Source organism: Heliconius melpomene, chromosome 21 (genome assembly GCF_056956725.1).
Source record: "Heliconius melpomene rosina isolate 202511_hmr_F chromosome 21, ASM5695672v1, whole genome shotgun sequence".
In the NCBI taxonomy this organism is placed as follows: Eukaryota; Metazoa; Arthropoda; class Insecta; order Lepidoptera; family Nymphalidae; genus Heliconius; species Heliconius melpomene.
In genome coordinates this window covers 2,769,432-2,787,656 of record NC_140409.1, presented here as the reverse complement: position 1 = coordinate 2,787,656, position 18,225 = coordinate 2,769,432, and the positions used below count along the sequence as shown (strand labels likewise).

Below are 18,225 nucleotides of genomic sequence, written 5' to 3'. Positions count from 1 at the left end.
GGACCTCTGCCTCCATGCTGGCGTGGCGATCTGGTGTTTATTATAATACACCCCTAATGGTACAAATAAGCAGGCAAAGCCGCGTCCGCTAGTTATTACATAAATATACCATAGAGTACAGTCACTCTGAGCAAATTACCACAGACAGTGAAGAATTGATTATTTTACGAGCTATATATTCAATTACTTGTGCTAAATATATATTTTTTATTAATTATTATAAATATTTAAAGTTAATGAAAATACATTCAATATCATTGCTCATATTAAATTTCTGGTAACATCTATTGACGTTAATTGAAATATTCATTTCCAAAGCGACCTCTGTACATCATTTCGCGAACTTAGGGAAATATAATGCTACTAATTAAAAAATACCTATAGTGGTTTAAACTTTCCATATGCCATATACTTCTGAATTTAATAATATTATACGTCAAAAGTTCCAGTTTCGTTGTAGTAAGATTATAATTGGCACGCTCGGAACGCCATAAATAAAGAGCAACAACAACAAGATTATAGCCTGCTATTGATCTTTAAGTTTTCCCTATGCCCAGGGCTAACCGGCGTACTAAAGGAAAGACTTTCAACATAAATTAGTGTTCGTTTTGTGTTCAACTGTGGTAGGAGTGCCCTCGTACACAAAATGGGGTGAGTGTTCTTAAAATTATAAATAGTTGAGACTACTAAGTATTTTTTCAGTTCATTATTTGTTGATATTTGAATGTGTTATTGTGAACATAAAATATTTTTTTATTTGTTTTATAAATAAACAAAATGATGGTATCTCTTGTAGTATATATGTTTGTAATATATAGTTCATGTTAAGGATGATGTTATTGCCTTCTATAGTTACTTTTGAAATGTTATAAACGTTGTTGCTTATTATTTTGTTTATGTCGCATATTAGGTATACATATCATATATATTATATGTATGTGGTGAATTTCTATGGCTAAACACTATAAGAACATTAAGAATTTGCTAAGAAAACAAATTTATACAGAATAGAAAAGAAGTGAATAAAAATATTTATCAAACTAAATTTTATAGTAACACGTGCATATAAACTCAGCTAAAATAGATATTAAAATAAATGATGGACAGACGGAAATAAAATACTTTAATAAATACATATATCTAGGTCAACTATAGTCTACAGAAGAATGATGCAAAAGGAAGTAAATAGAAGAATAACATGTAGTTGGAAACAATTTTGGTCATTGAGTGACCTGTTAAAGGAGAAGGATATGCCTATTAAATAAAAAAAGAGGAGTGCTTAACACATGTGTCTTGCTTAGTCAAAATAGAATGGAAAGAAGCATTATTGAAATGAAAAGAAAGGACAAAGTGAAGTTACAGAGTATAAAGAGCAAAACAAAATTTGGAAACATACAACAGATACCTTAAGTGGAGATGGACAGGACTCATGCTAAGGGAAAGGATAGAGAAGTGGACACATCTTATAACATAATGGTACCAGCTTGAAAACAGAAGGAGTAAAGATAGACTAACTACACGTTGGGAAGACGATTTTAAAAAGCTGGACCAGAATGGACATGTGTTGCAAAGAATAAAATAAAATGGATAGCTTTAGAGGAGGCCTTTGTCGAAGGACAAGCTGGAAAAGAGGAACCACTTTAGATTTAGAGTAATGTTAGTTAGAGTAGTGTTTAGTTTCAGTAATAAAGGGTTATTATTATTATATTATAAATATTTAAAATGTTTATTGTATGCTTTATAAATGTTTTCTTTTTACAGAAAAATTATGGCGCAAAGAAAATTTGCTCAAGGAGTGTATGTCCCCCCACATTCCGCACAGATTACCAATCGTAAAGTTACCGATCTTGTAAAAGATCAAACAAATATAATACGCAGACAGACAACTGCAAAGGTTTTATTAGATGTCATATCTTTGGAGAGTTAGTAGTATTTATATGAGGTTTTGTGATTGCATACATGAATATTTTTTATTTATTGTTGTAATGTATTGTTTACAGACATTCACAAGCACAAACCAGTAGTGCTTTTGGAAAGGCTAAGAAATGTTGATGCTGTTGAAAATATAATTACAGAACCCGATAACAGCTTGATTATTGAAGTAAACTCAACTCCAAGTGTACCTATAAAATCGCTTGTCCAAACACAAATAACTGGAAGAAATTCATTATTGAAAAGATCTGGACCTAAGAAAAATCTTAAACGAAGTATAAGAAACAGACATAAAGTAAAACAACGTCGCAATCCTATCCGAAAAGCTGCTTTTAAAGCATCTTTGCGATGGAAATATACTTCAACAGTTGACACCGAGTTTTCCGTCGACGATGATCAACCATTGACTTATTTTACAAGATCAGGCTATATAAATGGATCGAGGCAGAATGCGATTATATTGGGTTCAAAAAAGAACAACTCAGGTACCTAAGTGTTTTTTTTTAAAATAAATATTTAACTAATACTTCATTTAGATGTTTTTAATAATATATATGTATTCTCTTTAAGGACCCAAATCCACACCATCATATGTTGTCGAGCGTGTACCACATTTTAACAGTGGTAAGTTTTCCCGATAATGATTTAGAGAGGTAAAGGTTGTAAAATTACATATTTCATTTGTCTAATACTGGATTTATTTTATTCATAGGACTAGAGCCTTCAATGTCTGTTGGAACCGATCATGTATTTGAACCTTCTATGAATGATGGTAGGTTTATATATTTTATTGTACATGCATGCTGTTGTGTAATTGTGTATATATTATTTATGTTCTTACATCACATATGAACATAAAGCATATCTTGTTTTGTGTAAGTACGCATAGCGCCAAGATCGCGTGTGTAAGAGTTTATGTAGTCGTATACATCACATACACTACATATTATATCATTGTAGATTTTGACCTCCACTCCAATTAATTTCATGCCCCCGCTCTGGTATACAAAATGCGTCGTTGGGTTCCGCCATATATGGAATTCGGATTGATGACGTAATAGTCTCTCGGAAGTGAAGCTAAAAAATTGCTTTCTTTGTTTTTCAGACGACACATTACTTGATTCAAAATCCGATACTTGCATAGAGGATGGTAAGTATCTTGTTATATATGTTTACAAAATGTTAAAAACTACTAGTTGACATAAAATGAATACCTCTCTTGACAAATGGCTGTATATTAGTTAATTTTTTTTTTTTTAGTATTAATTATTAGTGACATTTTTCGACGTTGCTTTCGGTACTGTAGTAGGTACGAGACTCGTAATATGACCAGCAAATCGTAAAAATCAACTGTGACTCTTTGTCGATATTAGCCTTTCGTCGAATGCTTCCAATTAAGGGAGATTATTTAGCTCGAGGGTCGTCTAGGTATTACATAATGCCATTTGGGGATAAAATATTATATATTTGTTGAAAATACGAGCGGAGTACCACTTAATTTATGAAAAACTAGGGAATTAAAATGTACCAAGTTGGCAATCCTCTTCGTTAATATGCTACAAGGAATCCCTCAATACTATTATAACTTTTATGTGTTTATACAAACATAATTATGTGTTAGATCAAAATCCTCATTTGGATGTTACGTTTATATGGGGAGAAAGGAGACACTAAAATATTTAAAAATTGCGTTACGTGGCACTATAATGACCCTTCAATTATTTTTGGGCTTAAACACAATTGGTTAATATAATATTTTTATCAGCTGAATCTACTCCCTACTGGAGGGCACCTACCGCTACCAGCTCTGCACCATTCAAACAGACACAAGACCCATCGAATGGTACGTTTTACAAAGTATTTTAACAATCAACTAAGTATTCGTTTTTGTAATTTGGCATAAATGCTTATTAAACAAAAATGTGGCCGAATACCGTCTATTTATTATTACATGTGGAATAGTTAGCTTCAGATCAATCACATCTGTATTTTTTTAACCAAATTGGAAATTTAGATTTTTCATTATTAAATTTTATAAAAAAAATCATATATGCCGATTCCAAACATTAAATGCACTCGAGTCTATTTAATTAGTAGGAGCCATTCAGTGGCGAAGCTAGGTAACCAATACTTAAGCACTTCACAATTTGTTTTTTAAACTATTTAATAATTTTTAATGATTGAAGATGGGTTGCAGCTACCTGATTTGCTTATATTCCAAAAGTGGGGAAATTTTTACTAATTTAAGTTATTGTTCTGATTAATTGGTCAAAACTTTGTAGTAGAATTCAAAATTTCTAACAAGACCTTATAAATTTAAGTTCTTTTTTTCATATTTATTTCAGACGAGACACAACCTGGACCCAGCGGTCTACGATCACGGTCGACATCGAGACGAGGTAATTTTACGAATACGAACCACGCTTTCAGACATTTACCGATGATAACATTTCCTGAATGAATAATTTGCAGTAAGCACTGTATATTTGCCTAATTAAAATAATAATAATTTATTTGTCATTATGTTTGAAGTAAAATAAAAGTACACTAACTTTTTCGGGGCTTTTCGATATTACTAACCTATTTTTGTCTCCGAAAGTATACTATACTTAAGGTTTTTATATTTACTCTCAAGGATGGGCGAAATCTGAACCCAATGACATATCTTCAATTACAGAGATACCAGTTGATGGTAATATTTTCTGTGTGATTTTAATAGCTCGAAAAAGTTATATTTGTGATCTTGATGATATTTTACTATTTTAAGCTTTATCACAGTGGACTTAATTATTCTAAACGTTAAATACAATTTTTTCCTTTACATTAAACAATTGATTAAAGTTTTTTGGACATCATATTTCCAATATCAAGGGTTCCCAATAGTAGTTTTTCTCACAAAAGACAGGACCTAAATAAAGTTCAATTGGACTTTACCTTCGTATTGTAATGATATTGTAGCAGGTTTTCAAGTTTTACTGAAAATTACCTAGATTAAAATTATTGTTCCCAAATACATACATATATACAAGAATTGCTCGTTTAAAGCTATAAGATATGGCTAACCTAAAAGTTTAGATGACAGGCAGCCGCCAAACATACCTATAATATATAAATATTAAGTACGCTGAAAAGAGATCAATTCTTGATTACTAATCTATATATATATAAAAGGACATGTTCCCACTGACTGGGGTAAGATTCGCTCTTCTAAATATTTCATTGAACACGTGTTTTTAGAAGTCACCTCCTAGGGGTGCAAATAAGCAGGCGAAGCTGCGCGAGTCCTCTAGTATATAAGAATACAAAAGGACATGTATTGTATTAAGTTATTCACATAAATTTTCAGAGTCGGCACAGCCTGCACCCAGCGGTGTTCAGTCAGGCAGACAAATAGAGTGCACACCTGATGATGGTTGGTTGGTTATAATTAAATACCTATTATATTTTTTTTTCAGCTTCACTCTGTATCTCGCCCACAGCAGGATAGCCAGAGAAAAGCTAGTGTTAAGACACTGTGTTCCCCACACCTTCCACTGAGTTTTCTAAGCAATGTTGAGTGGCGGAACTCAACGCCGCGCTTTTCCTTGGTACCAGAGCGAAGAAATGAAAATATTCTAATCTCACTTAAAGTTTATATATACTACTCAAAACAAAATAAGGGCCACTGCAATTTTCAAGTATATTTATGTGTTACTGGGACTTAGGTATTAAAAAATGATGAAGTTCATTAGCTTTACCATTTTCTAATGTAATTAACTTAAAATTTAATTAAAATAAAATTAACTTACAATTTTTTCAATTAACTATGCAATTTTGACAAAAAATTCACTCCCGCTCATAAAGCTTTCAACAACTTTTAGCATTTCTAAAGCTTTCTTTTTGTTGTCTTCAGTATCGTGTGTGTCCTCCTCATTTTTGTACACAATCCTGACCTGTAAGGAACACTTTCAATCAGGTTTCGTACAGTTTCTTGAGGAATTTGCTCCCAGCTTGATTTCAGCACTTCAATAAGCTGTGGCTCGTTATGTATGGGCCGGTCAGTACTTCGATCGCTTCGTTTGAGTAGATCCTACATGTATTCTATCGGGTTGAGGTCTGGACTGTTGGCAGACCAAGGTAACACCTCAATATCAGCCTCCTCTAGAGCTGTTTTGGTGGCTCGAGCGGGGTGTGCGCGTGCATTGTCGTGCATCAGCTTGAATCTTGCACCAATTCTCTGAGCAAAAGGCACCACATAAGGTCTGATAACCTCTTCAATGTATCGCTGAGCTGTTACAGTGCCTCCGTTTAGGATTATTAGTTCAATTGTACCCGATAGACTGATGCCTCCCCACACCATCACATTAGGACCCCGAATCTGTCACTTTCTAGGATGCAAGCATCTGAAAATCGCTCACCTTTACGTCTCCAAACACTAATGCACCTATCATCATTAAAAAATATCACATTACTATCATCAGTAAACAACACTGTGCTCCAGTCACTTATGTCCCAGGCAAGATATTGCCTTGCATACGCTAATCGGTTTGCACGATGAGCACTTGTTAGTGAAATTCGCAATATTCGTCTTCTGGAGAACTGCTGGTCTTCGTGCAACCATTTCCTAATTGTTTGATCACTAACACGGGCACCTGTGACTTGTCGCAAGCGAGTTTGTAAGCAGTGAGCGGTGATAAAACGCTCTCTTCGCGCAGTCAAGAGAACATAGCGGTCTTCTTGCGCGGTGGTGGATCTAATTCTGCCTGATACTCGTCTACTGGATGCCGTTCCCCTCTCTTGAAAACGATTCCAACCATTTTGGACCGCTCTTCGTGAATAGCCAAGCTGTAGAGCTACAGAACGCTGTGAATGTCCTTCTTGAATTAAAGTTACAGCTCTGATTATGGTTGGCAAGTCCAGATCTCGTCGAATACGTGGCATAGTATTCGCAAAAGATCAATTAACACGATAGTTAAACATTATTTGAACTTCACACGACTAGTTCCAAACTTTGACTGAATTTAACCATCAACTTAAATAAGGGTAAAATCAAGTGGTTTCAATAAATCTTTAAATCTACCTACTTTTTCAATTTTTTGCTGTCAGTATACTCAAATAGGACTTGTCAACACTTAAGATGAACGTACCGTAAGTACCAACCACTCAAGATTGCATTCATGTGAATAAATTAACCCAAAGTGCAAAAATACGTAGTGGCCCTTATTTTGTTTTGACTAGTATATATTAACACGTATGTATTTGTAAAATATCTCTAATAAGTAATGTGATTAGGACGTGTAAAAAAAGAAAAGGGCTCGTTTATTTATCATTCATCCGCGCAAGAAATATTTAAAAATGTTAAGAAATAAAATAATAATAGTAATGATATGGAAAAAAAAGGTACGGCCCAAATGCTGGTAGAGTTATCAGATTTTAAATAAATAAAAATAACTTATTATATATTTATTGAAGATTTAATCTCTTTGTTAGTTGGAGCTCTACCCGGGCCAAGCGGCATGCGTGTCAGCACCCAGGGGTCCACTAATGGTACATTATTTTCATAAAATTCTGAAATGAAATAATTTAAATTAGTATTATATTTTACTTTTTAAATATGTTTTATTTTAATAACTGTAAATTATTGTATGCCTTACAAATTAAATATATTTTTTGTAAGGTTAAGTAGTAAAGTTAAGTAGTAAAGTAAAAAAGAATAGTTTTTTGCTATGCTTTTTTTGTGCCCAGGTGGGGTTCAACCGGGCCCTAGCAGAAATCATGGTCGTAAATACAAGGCCAAAGACAAGTCTAAATGCGCATCACCCCCTGGTAATATAAATAATCAGTTGAAAATAACACTACCAATATTTTGCCCTTAGTAATCGCGAGTATCTATTTATTTTTTTAATTTCTTTTTAGATACTGCCCAACCAGGACCCAGCGGTCTACAATCGCGCTCCCACGCACAAAGTGAAATAGGTAATATATAACTAAAAGGTAAACACTAGGTTCCCAGGTTCCCCCAGCCTGCAGTGTGAAGATAAAAAATAACTGAAAAGTTAGTGGCATAGAAAAGAAAACAAAATTCTTCGTCCCATTATTTACTTAGGTCGGTTTGTATCCTAAAAGTCTCATTCGCTTTTAGAGTCAAAAAGTTATTTTTAGTAGATTTTTCATTTTCATCTTATTTTCAGACTGGGCAGAACCTGGCCCTAGTGACTTACAAGCACAACATATTACTACAACAATCGGTTCATTGTTTTCATATAATTACGTTATATTCGTACTTATTTTGTATTATTGTTTTATGCATATTGTTGTTTGGTCACCCTTCTCTTATATGTTATTTATAAATATTTATTGTTTAGATACTAGTCATCGGCTAATAAAATTATATTGTGATTTTATTAATTTCTATTCAGTTGTTCTTTATATTGAAAACTTGTTTCAGACTTTAATCAAGGTGGCCGTAGGGCTCAATCTCCCGTCAATTCCAATTCATCGCATGATGGTAATATATTTTTGCTTATGTCCACAAGCATTTATATATTATTTATAGTTTGTTTAATTCTAATTATGTGATCGAAAACCAATGTATTTTCTACAAATAGTATAATAAAAAAAACTTCTACTTTGCAAAATTATTATTCAATGAAAAATCAAGTAGCAAGTAAATTTCGTAAATGCTCCCACTGGCGCCAAACGTAAACACCTATGGATGATTTGAAATTTATTCCAGACTTCTCACATCGGGCCGCATCTCCGACCAACACTGAGGAGTCTTTAGCTAGTAATACATTTTTTTTTATATTATAAATGTTTCTTTCATTTTTTTTTGTTATTGTGTTTTTTATGCATCGTAGTGAAATAGCTATTTTGATTGTCATTATTTTTTTAATTGCTTTCTTTCATAGCTTACGGAATAAAAGGTGTCATAAGATTTTATTTTGGAATTTCCAATTCTATGGCAGTCGAACTAAGATTGAATTATCTTAATATATATTTTATGTCTCGTCTATGCCTTATCTTGATATCCTTACTAAATAATCTGGCCATTGCCTCTGTCAGTTCTTCTCCATCTTAATTTATCTTGTTGAGTGTGAATTGATTGAAGAAAAAATATTTCTTCTAAACAACTTATACTGACAGTCGACATATACAGTTAATAAAAAAGTTTGATTGTATTTGGAGCGAATTACACTCGCATTAAAAGTTGTTTCAAGTATTTCTTCAATTCTTTTGTTACTCCGTTTCAGTAGATCCTCCGATCTTGAATCTGTTGTAGTTGTTCTTTGTAATATCTCTATAATCGTCGTGAACACTAATTGTTCCGGCCGACTAAGTAACGCTTGTCAGACTTGACAAGCAGCAGCCATTGCGCTTTGAGACTCGGACCAAACAGCGTCAACGTTAGTTCTATTAAAATAATCATTATTAATTGTTGAAGAATCTTTCACCAAATCATAATTAAATGAGTCTTGGGTCTCAATATACCTTCATACATCATCACTAATCATCTATAAGAATTACCCAGTATATGTTTTTTTGCAATCAGAATTAAATTTACATTAAATTTTGAACAAAACTGCCTATTTTACAGCACTCTCGAAGTTTGATTTTGAGCTTTTTTAAAATCTTGCAGTCGACTACTTGTATGTTCCGTATTAGTTTGCTTAGATTACCTTTCAATATAACACTCATGCTTTATTTCCAATGTTTTTACAATCTGAAATAAAAAAATCTATGTTAATAGCTTACAATCAAATTATTATTGAACAGGTGGGATGTCCAGAGCAGAAGACCCTGAGTCTAGAAACAAGATGATACGAGTGTGGCTGGAAAATGGAATATTTAAAGTTCCGAAAGTGCCGAAAGCTAGGACCTCGCAAAATTCTCCACATCCTAGCGCGGAGGAGGAGCGTCCTCGCAGACATCAGCAGTCCGGCGGTCGCCGTTTCAATACTCTTGGCCTGCGGGTGAACTCGGAGCGTTCTAGCAGCCCCATGTCTTATAATACGACGCTCGATAATACCGAACTCGAGCAAGTCATCGAGTCCGACGCCACCGAAATCACTGTACCCACACGAAGGGATAGAATGCAAGTGTTGCCATCGAGACGCCAGAGGGTGAGATTCGAGCGCGCCAAACTGGCTGATGCGCCCACCTTCCGTCCCACCGAGGACGAATTTAAGGTCATATTTTTTGTAATATTGTAAACATATTATTTACGAAAATAATGTTATTTTTTTTAAGTAATTCATGACATTTTATGGATAATAATATACAACAAGTCTCATAACGTTATATTTCCTTAATTCTTTTAAGTCTAGTAACATGCTTTTAAATAAAAAAATTTTATAAACTTTTTCTCATCAGGATCCCGTAACTTACTTTGAGAAAATAATGCCATGTCCGGCTAAATATGGACTGTGTAAGGTAGTCGCACCGCCTGGGTTCAAACCGCAGTGCAACTTAAACGATGCGATGCGGTTCACAGTATTCAATCAATATATAACAAGAGTGTTCCGGCGATGGAGCTCTTTGACGCGGGAGATGTGTACCATGAGGTCCCATCTTGCTACACTGAAGATAGCTTGTACACAACCGCCCTTGGTGAGTATTGACCTATCATTGTAATCATGACAGTCTGTGGACCCTCCCCCACTTTTAATATTGTTCTGCTAGGTGCTAGGTTAGGCAGAGAGAATCTAGTGTTAAGACACTCCGTTCCCCACTTTCCGCCGAATTCTAGAGATGTTGAGTGGCAGAACTCAACGCCGCCTTTACCTTGACATCAATACGAAGAAATGGAAATATTCATTTTAAATAAATATTTCAATTCCTCGAGTTTGGATCGAACCCACAACCAGTCACACTTTGTGCCCTTGCGCCACGACTGGCCTTGTATCATGTAACTTACTTGTATGGTGAAGTCCATTGTTCATTTATATTTCTCTTTATTTGCTGTGTACTAAAAACCTATTGTAAATAGTATGCGAACCCTTATTTTTTTAAATATATTAATTTTGTTGTGTATGTATATCGTGTTTTATTAAATATCTTATTATTATATCTTGTTTAAACAATTGGAACCGTTACAGCCTCAAAGAATAAATAAAAACTAAATATCAACAATATTACATTTTCAAATTATAAAATGGGTTACTTGTTTTATTTTCATTGCTAATGTCTAATCTGCTAACATAGGTTTGGCCTCAAGATTAAGAATGTTCATAATACTTTGTAGACTTTTTAAGTTGTGCATATGCATTACCTTTAAAAAAACTTTTATTTTATTTTTAGCTGGGAGGCATGGAAGTTAACTTGCCAAAACTATACGAATCCGTAAATAATAACGGCGGCTTAAAAAATATGAACAAGAAAGCTTGGGCCAAAGTGGCTGAGGAGCTTAACTGTGGTAAATTGTCGCATCCAGATAGGAGACTGGACCAGTTGTATATGAAGTATGTGGTGCCGTACAACTCTCTTAGCAAAAGTAAGTTAGTAGTTTAAATATTTAACTATTATGTTGTCTAACGATATTTATTATATTTCTTATGTTATTATTATTGTACTTAGCGAATTTATTTTTATATGGTATTATAAATGCGAATTCTAATTTAGAAAGAATGTTTTAAAATTGCAAATACTAAATACAAATTAAATGCAATAACACATTGATACATTATTATTATTAATTAGGAGAGAGAAAAGAGATGATAAAAAAGGTCGAGGAGCTGTGGCAAAAAAGGCATAGAAGGATGCTCGATAGGGCATCGAACCCACTACACACTCAAAAACACATGTTGGGAGAATCTGATTCATCTGATGACGACGGTGACCTGGAAGATGAAAAGAGATTCCCACACTTGGTGAAACAATTAAAGGAAGCAGAGGAATGTATCATTAAGGGCCGTCCTATGGATCTCCTTACCTTCAAAAGGGTATTTATATTTGACTTTATCTATATATATATAAAAGGACTTGTCCTCACTGACTGAGGTAAGACGCACGCACAACCGTAACCGCTGATGGTAGAAACGTGAAATTTAGACAGATGTTTATTTTCGTAATCTTGACATCCACTAAGAAGGGATTTTGAAAAATTTTAACCCTAAAGGGGTGAAATAGGGTTTGAAAGTTTGTATGGAAAAAAAATTAAATCGACACCGATTTTTATAAAATTTTAAATTGAGACTCTTAAAAATATTTCATTGAACACGTATTTCATGGTTTATTAGAATTCACCCTTAAATAAGCAAGCGAAGCTGCGCGCGTCCGCTAGTATTATATATTCTAATATTTCTATGCTGCCACCAAAACATCTTTTAAAAAACCAATCCGTCCGCTTTTCGAGACGAATGGTGGAGATCTCGTCGCCGTCGTCTCGTTCCGTAGCGTTTATAGGCATGCCTCAATTTAATAATAAATGTATTTTTAAACAGATCGCAAATAACGTTCAAAAGAGATACTTGCCCACCCGTGTTGCAATAGATGAATTAGAGAACTCATACTGGTCGTCTGCTCTTATGGCGGAACATCACGTGTGCGTTCACAGCGCTTCTATAGAAACAAGCAGCGAGGGATACGGCTTCACTAACAACCCGAATGAACCATACGGCCAACATCCCTGGAATTTAAAGGTGATGAGGTTTTTTGTTTTTTTTTGTCTCAGTATATGAACCTGTGTCTCTTGAAATGAAAATATAGGTTATCAAGGTACGTTAGGCTGACATTATTGTATTTTTTTTGTGGTCTACAGGATATTAGAAAATATATTATAAATTATACAATTAATTATATTTACAGTAATTAAATTATGAAACATTGAAAATTTTCTTTATTATTATATGGAAACAATAAAAAAATACTTTGATAAACATTTTTCTGGTAGTGTGTTAGTCTGGTTACTGTTTATAAATATTGCAAAGTACTCCCATTTTAAAAAACAAGAAAAAATTGTATGAAAATTGATCATGTGTTGAAAAAGCAAATTGTAGCAATATTATAAAAAAATAATTCACTAGTTGTTCGTCATCTAATTCTTTTGCTTCTGATGGTTAATTTCTGAGTAAATATATTTTTGAAACCTCCTGAAACTTGGCTATCTTTTTATGCTAAACATGACAGATACATGGTTCATATATTTCAACTTTTTCTATATATTTAGCTATACATGTTATTCTTTTAATGTGCTACTTCAACTAATGTTACACAATATTTTTATAACCAATCAGATGTTAAACCAAAACAATGGAAATATCCTCCGTTTACTCGGCTCTGTGGTCGGCCTGACCATCCCCACGTTACACCTGGGGATGCTCTACTCCACCAGCTGTTGGCACCGCGACCCCCACGGCTTACCATGGATGGAGTACATGCACGAGGGGCCTCCAAAAATATGGTGATTTATAATACTTTTACACCTATAAAATATTAAGTTGTACGTCATGATGTACGTCATCTTGTTATAGGTTAAAGTTCTAATTTGCAACCTATCATTATGTAATTTATGTATGTATATATTTTTAACTTTCTCTTCTTTTCTTTCTTTGTGTGTTTTATACAACGTGACGTGGCATTGAGGAAGTGATTAGTGTTCACTGCTAGCTCACTCGAAACGCCATAGAAGTTAATGTTTATATTTCTAATAAATTTGGTAATCTGCGAATGTGCAAATATATGCGCTTTTGCTGCGAAAACAACATATATTATTGATATGATAATAAGTTTAGACTATTTAAAATTTTATTTTTATTTTTCCAGGTATGGAATACCAGACGAAGAAAGCGAGAGATTCCGTAAGGCGGTGGAAATATTATGTCCTACGTCGTGCCAAAATAAATCGATTTGGCTTCCATCTGATATCACAATGATACCACCGAACTTTTTACTAGAACATTCCGTGTCCATGTCAAAGGTGTTGCAAAAACCGGGGGAATTTGTCATTGTATTTCCCAAAGCGTACTCCTGTTCCATAGCCACTGGCTTTACTGTCTCTGAGAGTGTCTATTTTGCTTATAACCACTGGATAAATAACATCGGTCAAGTTTTTCAAGTAAGTGTGAATATAAAAACATACTTTGACTTCTCGTACATAAAATAAATGGTTAAATAATACTGCTCTATATGTATGAACTAGGAGCTACGGGACAGCTGCGAGCCGTCCATGTTTTCTCTCGAGCATCTGTTGATCTCAGCCGCGACGGACCCGCGCGCGACTTTCGACGTGCTGCAACTAGTGCACGCCAGCATGTCCAACATAGTGGGCACCGAGCTGGCTCACCGGGCAGCCCTCGTCAAGCATGGCCTCAAGGTGAATACGCTATTATAACTACATGTATATGTATACACAATACTGTAAGTTACGTGATAGAAGGCCTTTATTATGTTATAATAACACTAATAGTAGCCGACCATCGTTATCATCATATTCAACGTCATCATCTTCACCCATGGCTCGCAGTTAAGCTTTCGCTATTATATATAATCAGGTGAAATTAATTACTTCAAAAAATCTAGTAAACCATAGTCGTATATGATATTTTTGTATTACTTGTTATATAATAAATATATACGTATAAAATAAATTGTTTGGTTAATTGTATATAATGTGCTTACAGCCTCGTTTCGAAAAAAGGCACAACCCAACAGGCATTGTGTGGAACATTTCGGAGGAAGACGAGTGCGAAATATGTCGCGCTAATTTATATTTGTCCAGGGTAAGTGTTCATGGTATATGATATGGAATACACTTCGTTCTTTACACACGGTCCAATTTTCGTTTTTTTTAGAGCTTCCAGTGTACCTCACGCATAGCAAGAGAAGTAAGAAGGATACTGGGAAACCTAGTTTTCATATATTCCGTTCCCATTACGAATGCCCGAAGTATTGTGCGCGAAGTGGGACTGAACGTTTTTCATTCGTTACCAGAATTAGGAATGAAAATTTCGTTCCTCCCAGTGGAAATCGAACTCACAGATGTCGCGTATACAGTGGCATGCCTGTGTAAATTCACGGCACGACAGCATTGAATCGACGATTCGAGGCGGAACTCGGCACCGAGCTTTTGTCCTCCTTACTAGAACAAAGAAATAAAAATCATTAATTTCTCCAAGGGGAATCGAACGCTCAATCGTCCTGCTTATAGTAAAACTCGACGTACTCGTATACCTAATCTTTTGTCATATATTACAGGTAAACGGAGTTTTCCACAGAGATGGCGCTCTCTGTGTCGGCCACGCCCTGCAGGTGCTGGACGAACGCATACCGAACATAAGGCGACGGAGCCAGTGTCACTACGAACTGGTCATTTACATGACAGAAACAGAACTAAAACAGATTGTTGAGAGGATCTCCAAAAGACTCGTGGACGTGACGCGTGTTGTCTAAACTTTATAATTGTTTTTTTTAAAAAGATTGTATTTTTTTTCACGTAACGTCACGTCTACGAAATCACTATACTCTATTCACGAAGGCATGAGATAAAAAATAAACATATCAAAAAAGGTTTTTTACATGTCACTGTTGATAGAGTTGTTGTCAAGTGTCGTCCAAGTTATCGTCCATTTGTGTAGTCCAAAAGATGGCGATTCGTTATTTTTCAGCACCAGACTAAATTTTCTAAAGCTACTTTTATTATTCTGTGATTAATTAGGATTAAGCAATAAGCATTAATTAATAAAATTAGGATTCAAATTTGTGAATATCGATAAAATAATTTATATAATTATTTTTTAAAATTTTGTAAAATTACACATTGTATAGTAAATAAAAAGAAGTATGTATTTAAGTTAAAAGAAATGAATGCAATAATAGAAAGTAAAGATTGTTTTCATATTTAAATTTATTATTTTACTCATTTTCAATAATATTTTTTTATGTATTTGACATGTAAAAACACCCGAAAGCCAACATCTTCTCAAATTTGAGACATATATTAATAGTATATAAATAAATTACATACTATAATTATGACTACTGTAATTAAAACAAGCAAATATCTTATATTAAAATATTTCATCCATCAGTATATATCTGCCATTTTCAGTTATTTTTCATTGAATTTTCGTGGTTCCGTTGTTACTTTTATTGTGTTTAGTAATAAAAAATATAACAGCAGAATCTTGGAAAAGGTGCATTTACCATGTAATATAAACAGCAAAAGATGCAAAAAATTATTAATAAACATTAAGTTTTGTTATCCTCATAGTTAGTATGTTTCACTAAAACTAGTGTATTTTAATTTTTGTATTTTTTGCTATTTTTGTTATATACAATGATCTTTTATATATAACATTACAATATTTGAGATTAAGCAATAATACTGCAAATTTTACATTTAAAAATAATAAACGAAATGTTTTCCCTTCGCTAAATAAATTAAAATATTGCATAAAAGTTTGAGAAATAGGATTCCTTTGTTTATATTTTGTCTCATGCCATAATGAATAGAGTATAGACGGATTTAAATTTCAAATCCTTTTTTATATTTTTAATAAGGCCTGGCATTGTCTTTATCATAAATATTTCTAGTACAACCTAAGAGGCAACAGAGGCATAATTTTGGACCTAATGTTCATTGAAAATGGTGGTTAAATGAAAATATTCTAGGAATGGTCACAGAGTCCAAACAAAGTTGCGGGCAACTTTAATTAACATTATATAACCCTATAATTTTAATTAAAGGTAATTAATATAACCCTAATAAAATATTACACATTCCACTCTATGATAGTGGTGTATTTGACAGGGTATTTTATAGGAAATATATTTAAAATGCTCAAAATCTATTATAAAACGCAGACAAATATTTTTTTTAATATATATAAGTATATATATCATAAAACTTTATTTATGCAAAGTTATACATTTAAAATGGTATGTAACTTCTCCACAATTTAAATTTAAAGGATATAATATTCTATTAGGTCAGCATATCATATACATATTTAAAAACTTTCAAAGTATTAAAATAAAAGTTGTGATAGCATATCTTTAGGTATGCGTGAAAAAATACGCTTAAGATACGTTTAAGGTCTAAGGACTAAAGGATTTGACTCATCTTCTTACTTTCACTTATTTTTTTCTTCAAATCATTGCTGTCAAGTATAAAAGAATATAAAATATCGCGAAAAAATATTTAATATGAAGAAAGATGAAATTGCCTACATTGCCTTGGAGCATTATACAGGGTGTCCGAGAAATCAACAATAAGCCTATAAGGGGTAATAGACCAAGTCGTAACAGTTATAAGAAAAATGTGAAAAAAAAATCTTATATTTTTCATATTATACCTACTAATTTCAAAAAACATTCGGAAAAACATCATATTGACATCCTGTGATGATCTTTCAAGCCCTAAAGACTACAAATATTACTGTTTCTTCATTTTTTTATTTCTGTAATGTAATCATTACTAGCCCTTCTGTAAATTACAGTTCACAACACTATTACGTCAGCGTCAAGATCTATCTCGCTCACTCTAGATAAAATATCGTCAACACATTCCTCAAATGGACCTAAGATTTTTGAAACATTTGTCAATTTTGAAAATTTTTGGAAGTATTTACAATAATTATTACTCGCGTACAATAATTTTTGCTTTAAAATTTAAGCTTTCTGATTTTTGAAACGATTGTAAATTTACAATATTTTTAAGCGTAGTTATAAAATAAATAAGTCTTTAAAATAAATGTAATACTTATGTTTTTGTAACATGTAAGTTATTTTATACCAAGGCCTAGTCAACTCATAATAATCCGGTCGTTACGTCGGAAAAGACGACTTTCTAACTCGCTATCCGATAAGAAGTTAGATATAGAAAATATTAAGATCAATTGCATTCAGTTTCAGGTGGGTCGAAACTGACAAAGTTAATTTGAAATTTAAGTTTATATATATTAAGTCGCCAAGTTGAAGTTAAACTCTTATGACCCTACACAAAATTCAATCGATTTTTTATTTTCAAATGTATAGTTATAATGACCGGGCTGTTAAGGAATTAGATTAGATCGACTTCGATGAGCAACGCGGAGCACACACACAGCTAAGTAACTTTATACGCGTATGACCACATGGCTCTATGGGCTATGGCTACTCTGTACTCTTCTCTGCGTTGCTCTACGATTTACTTAGATTAGGTATAGCTTTTTTCTCAATAAAAGTATGCGTAATAAAAATTGTTTCATTTATAAATCCAATATCTACATACATATGTACCTACTGATATATTTTCAGCAGTCTTATATTTTACATTACATTTTCACACTTCAATCTAATCCCTATAATAAATAACCTTTTTATTAAGTATTTCTA

At 33.3% G+C, this 18,225-nt stretch overlaps 1 protein-coding gene across 9 annotated transcripts; it reads left to right on the top strand.

Moving 5' to 3' along the window:
- Positions 1–429: 429 nt before the first annotated feature.
- On the top strand, positions 430–18,089 carry LOC146526842 (jumonji, AT rich interactive domain protein 2-like). 9 transcript variants are annotated; one of them, XM_085205726.1, is made up of 24 exons: positions 430–651; positions 1,762–1,922; positions 2,001–2,417; positions 2,503–2,556; positions 2,645–2,704; positions 3,038–3,082; positions 3,698–3,775; positions 4,278–4,331; positions 5,279–5,344; positions 7,402–7,458; positions 7,657–7,737; positions 7,828–7,887; positions 8,360–8,419; positions 8,648–8,698; positions 9,688–10,100; positions 10,285–10,521; positions 11,212–11,404; positions 11,611–11,852; positions 12,354–12,551; positions 13,146–13,312; positions 13,675–13,966; positions 14,051–14,224; positions 14,532–14,630; positions 15,106–18,089. In XM_085205726.1, exons 1-24 carry the CDS (start codon positions 647–649, stop codon positions 15,298–15,300), a joined length of 3,459 nt encoding a protein of 1,152 aa, XP_085061852.1. In that variant the 5' UTR covers positions 430–646; the 3' UTR covers positions 15,301–18,089. The 9 variants fall into 9 exon arrangements, with proteins under 9 accessions (XP_085061852.1, XP_085061854.1, XP_085061853.1 ...); XM_085205728.1 differs by lacking the exon at positions 7,657–7,737; XM_085205727.1 differs by lacking the exon at positions 8,360–8,419.
- Positions 18,090–18,225: the final 136 nt, after the last annotated feature.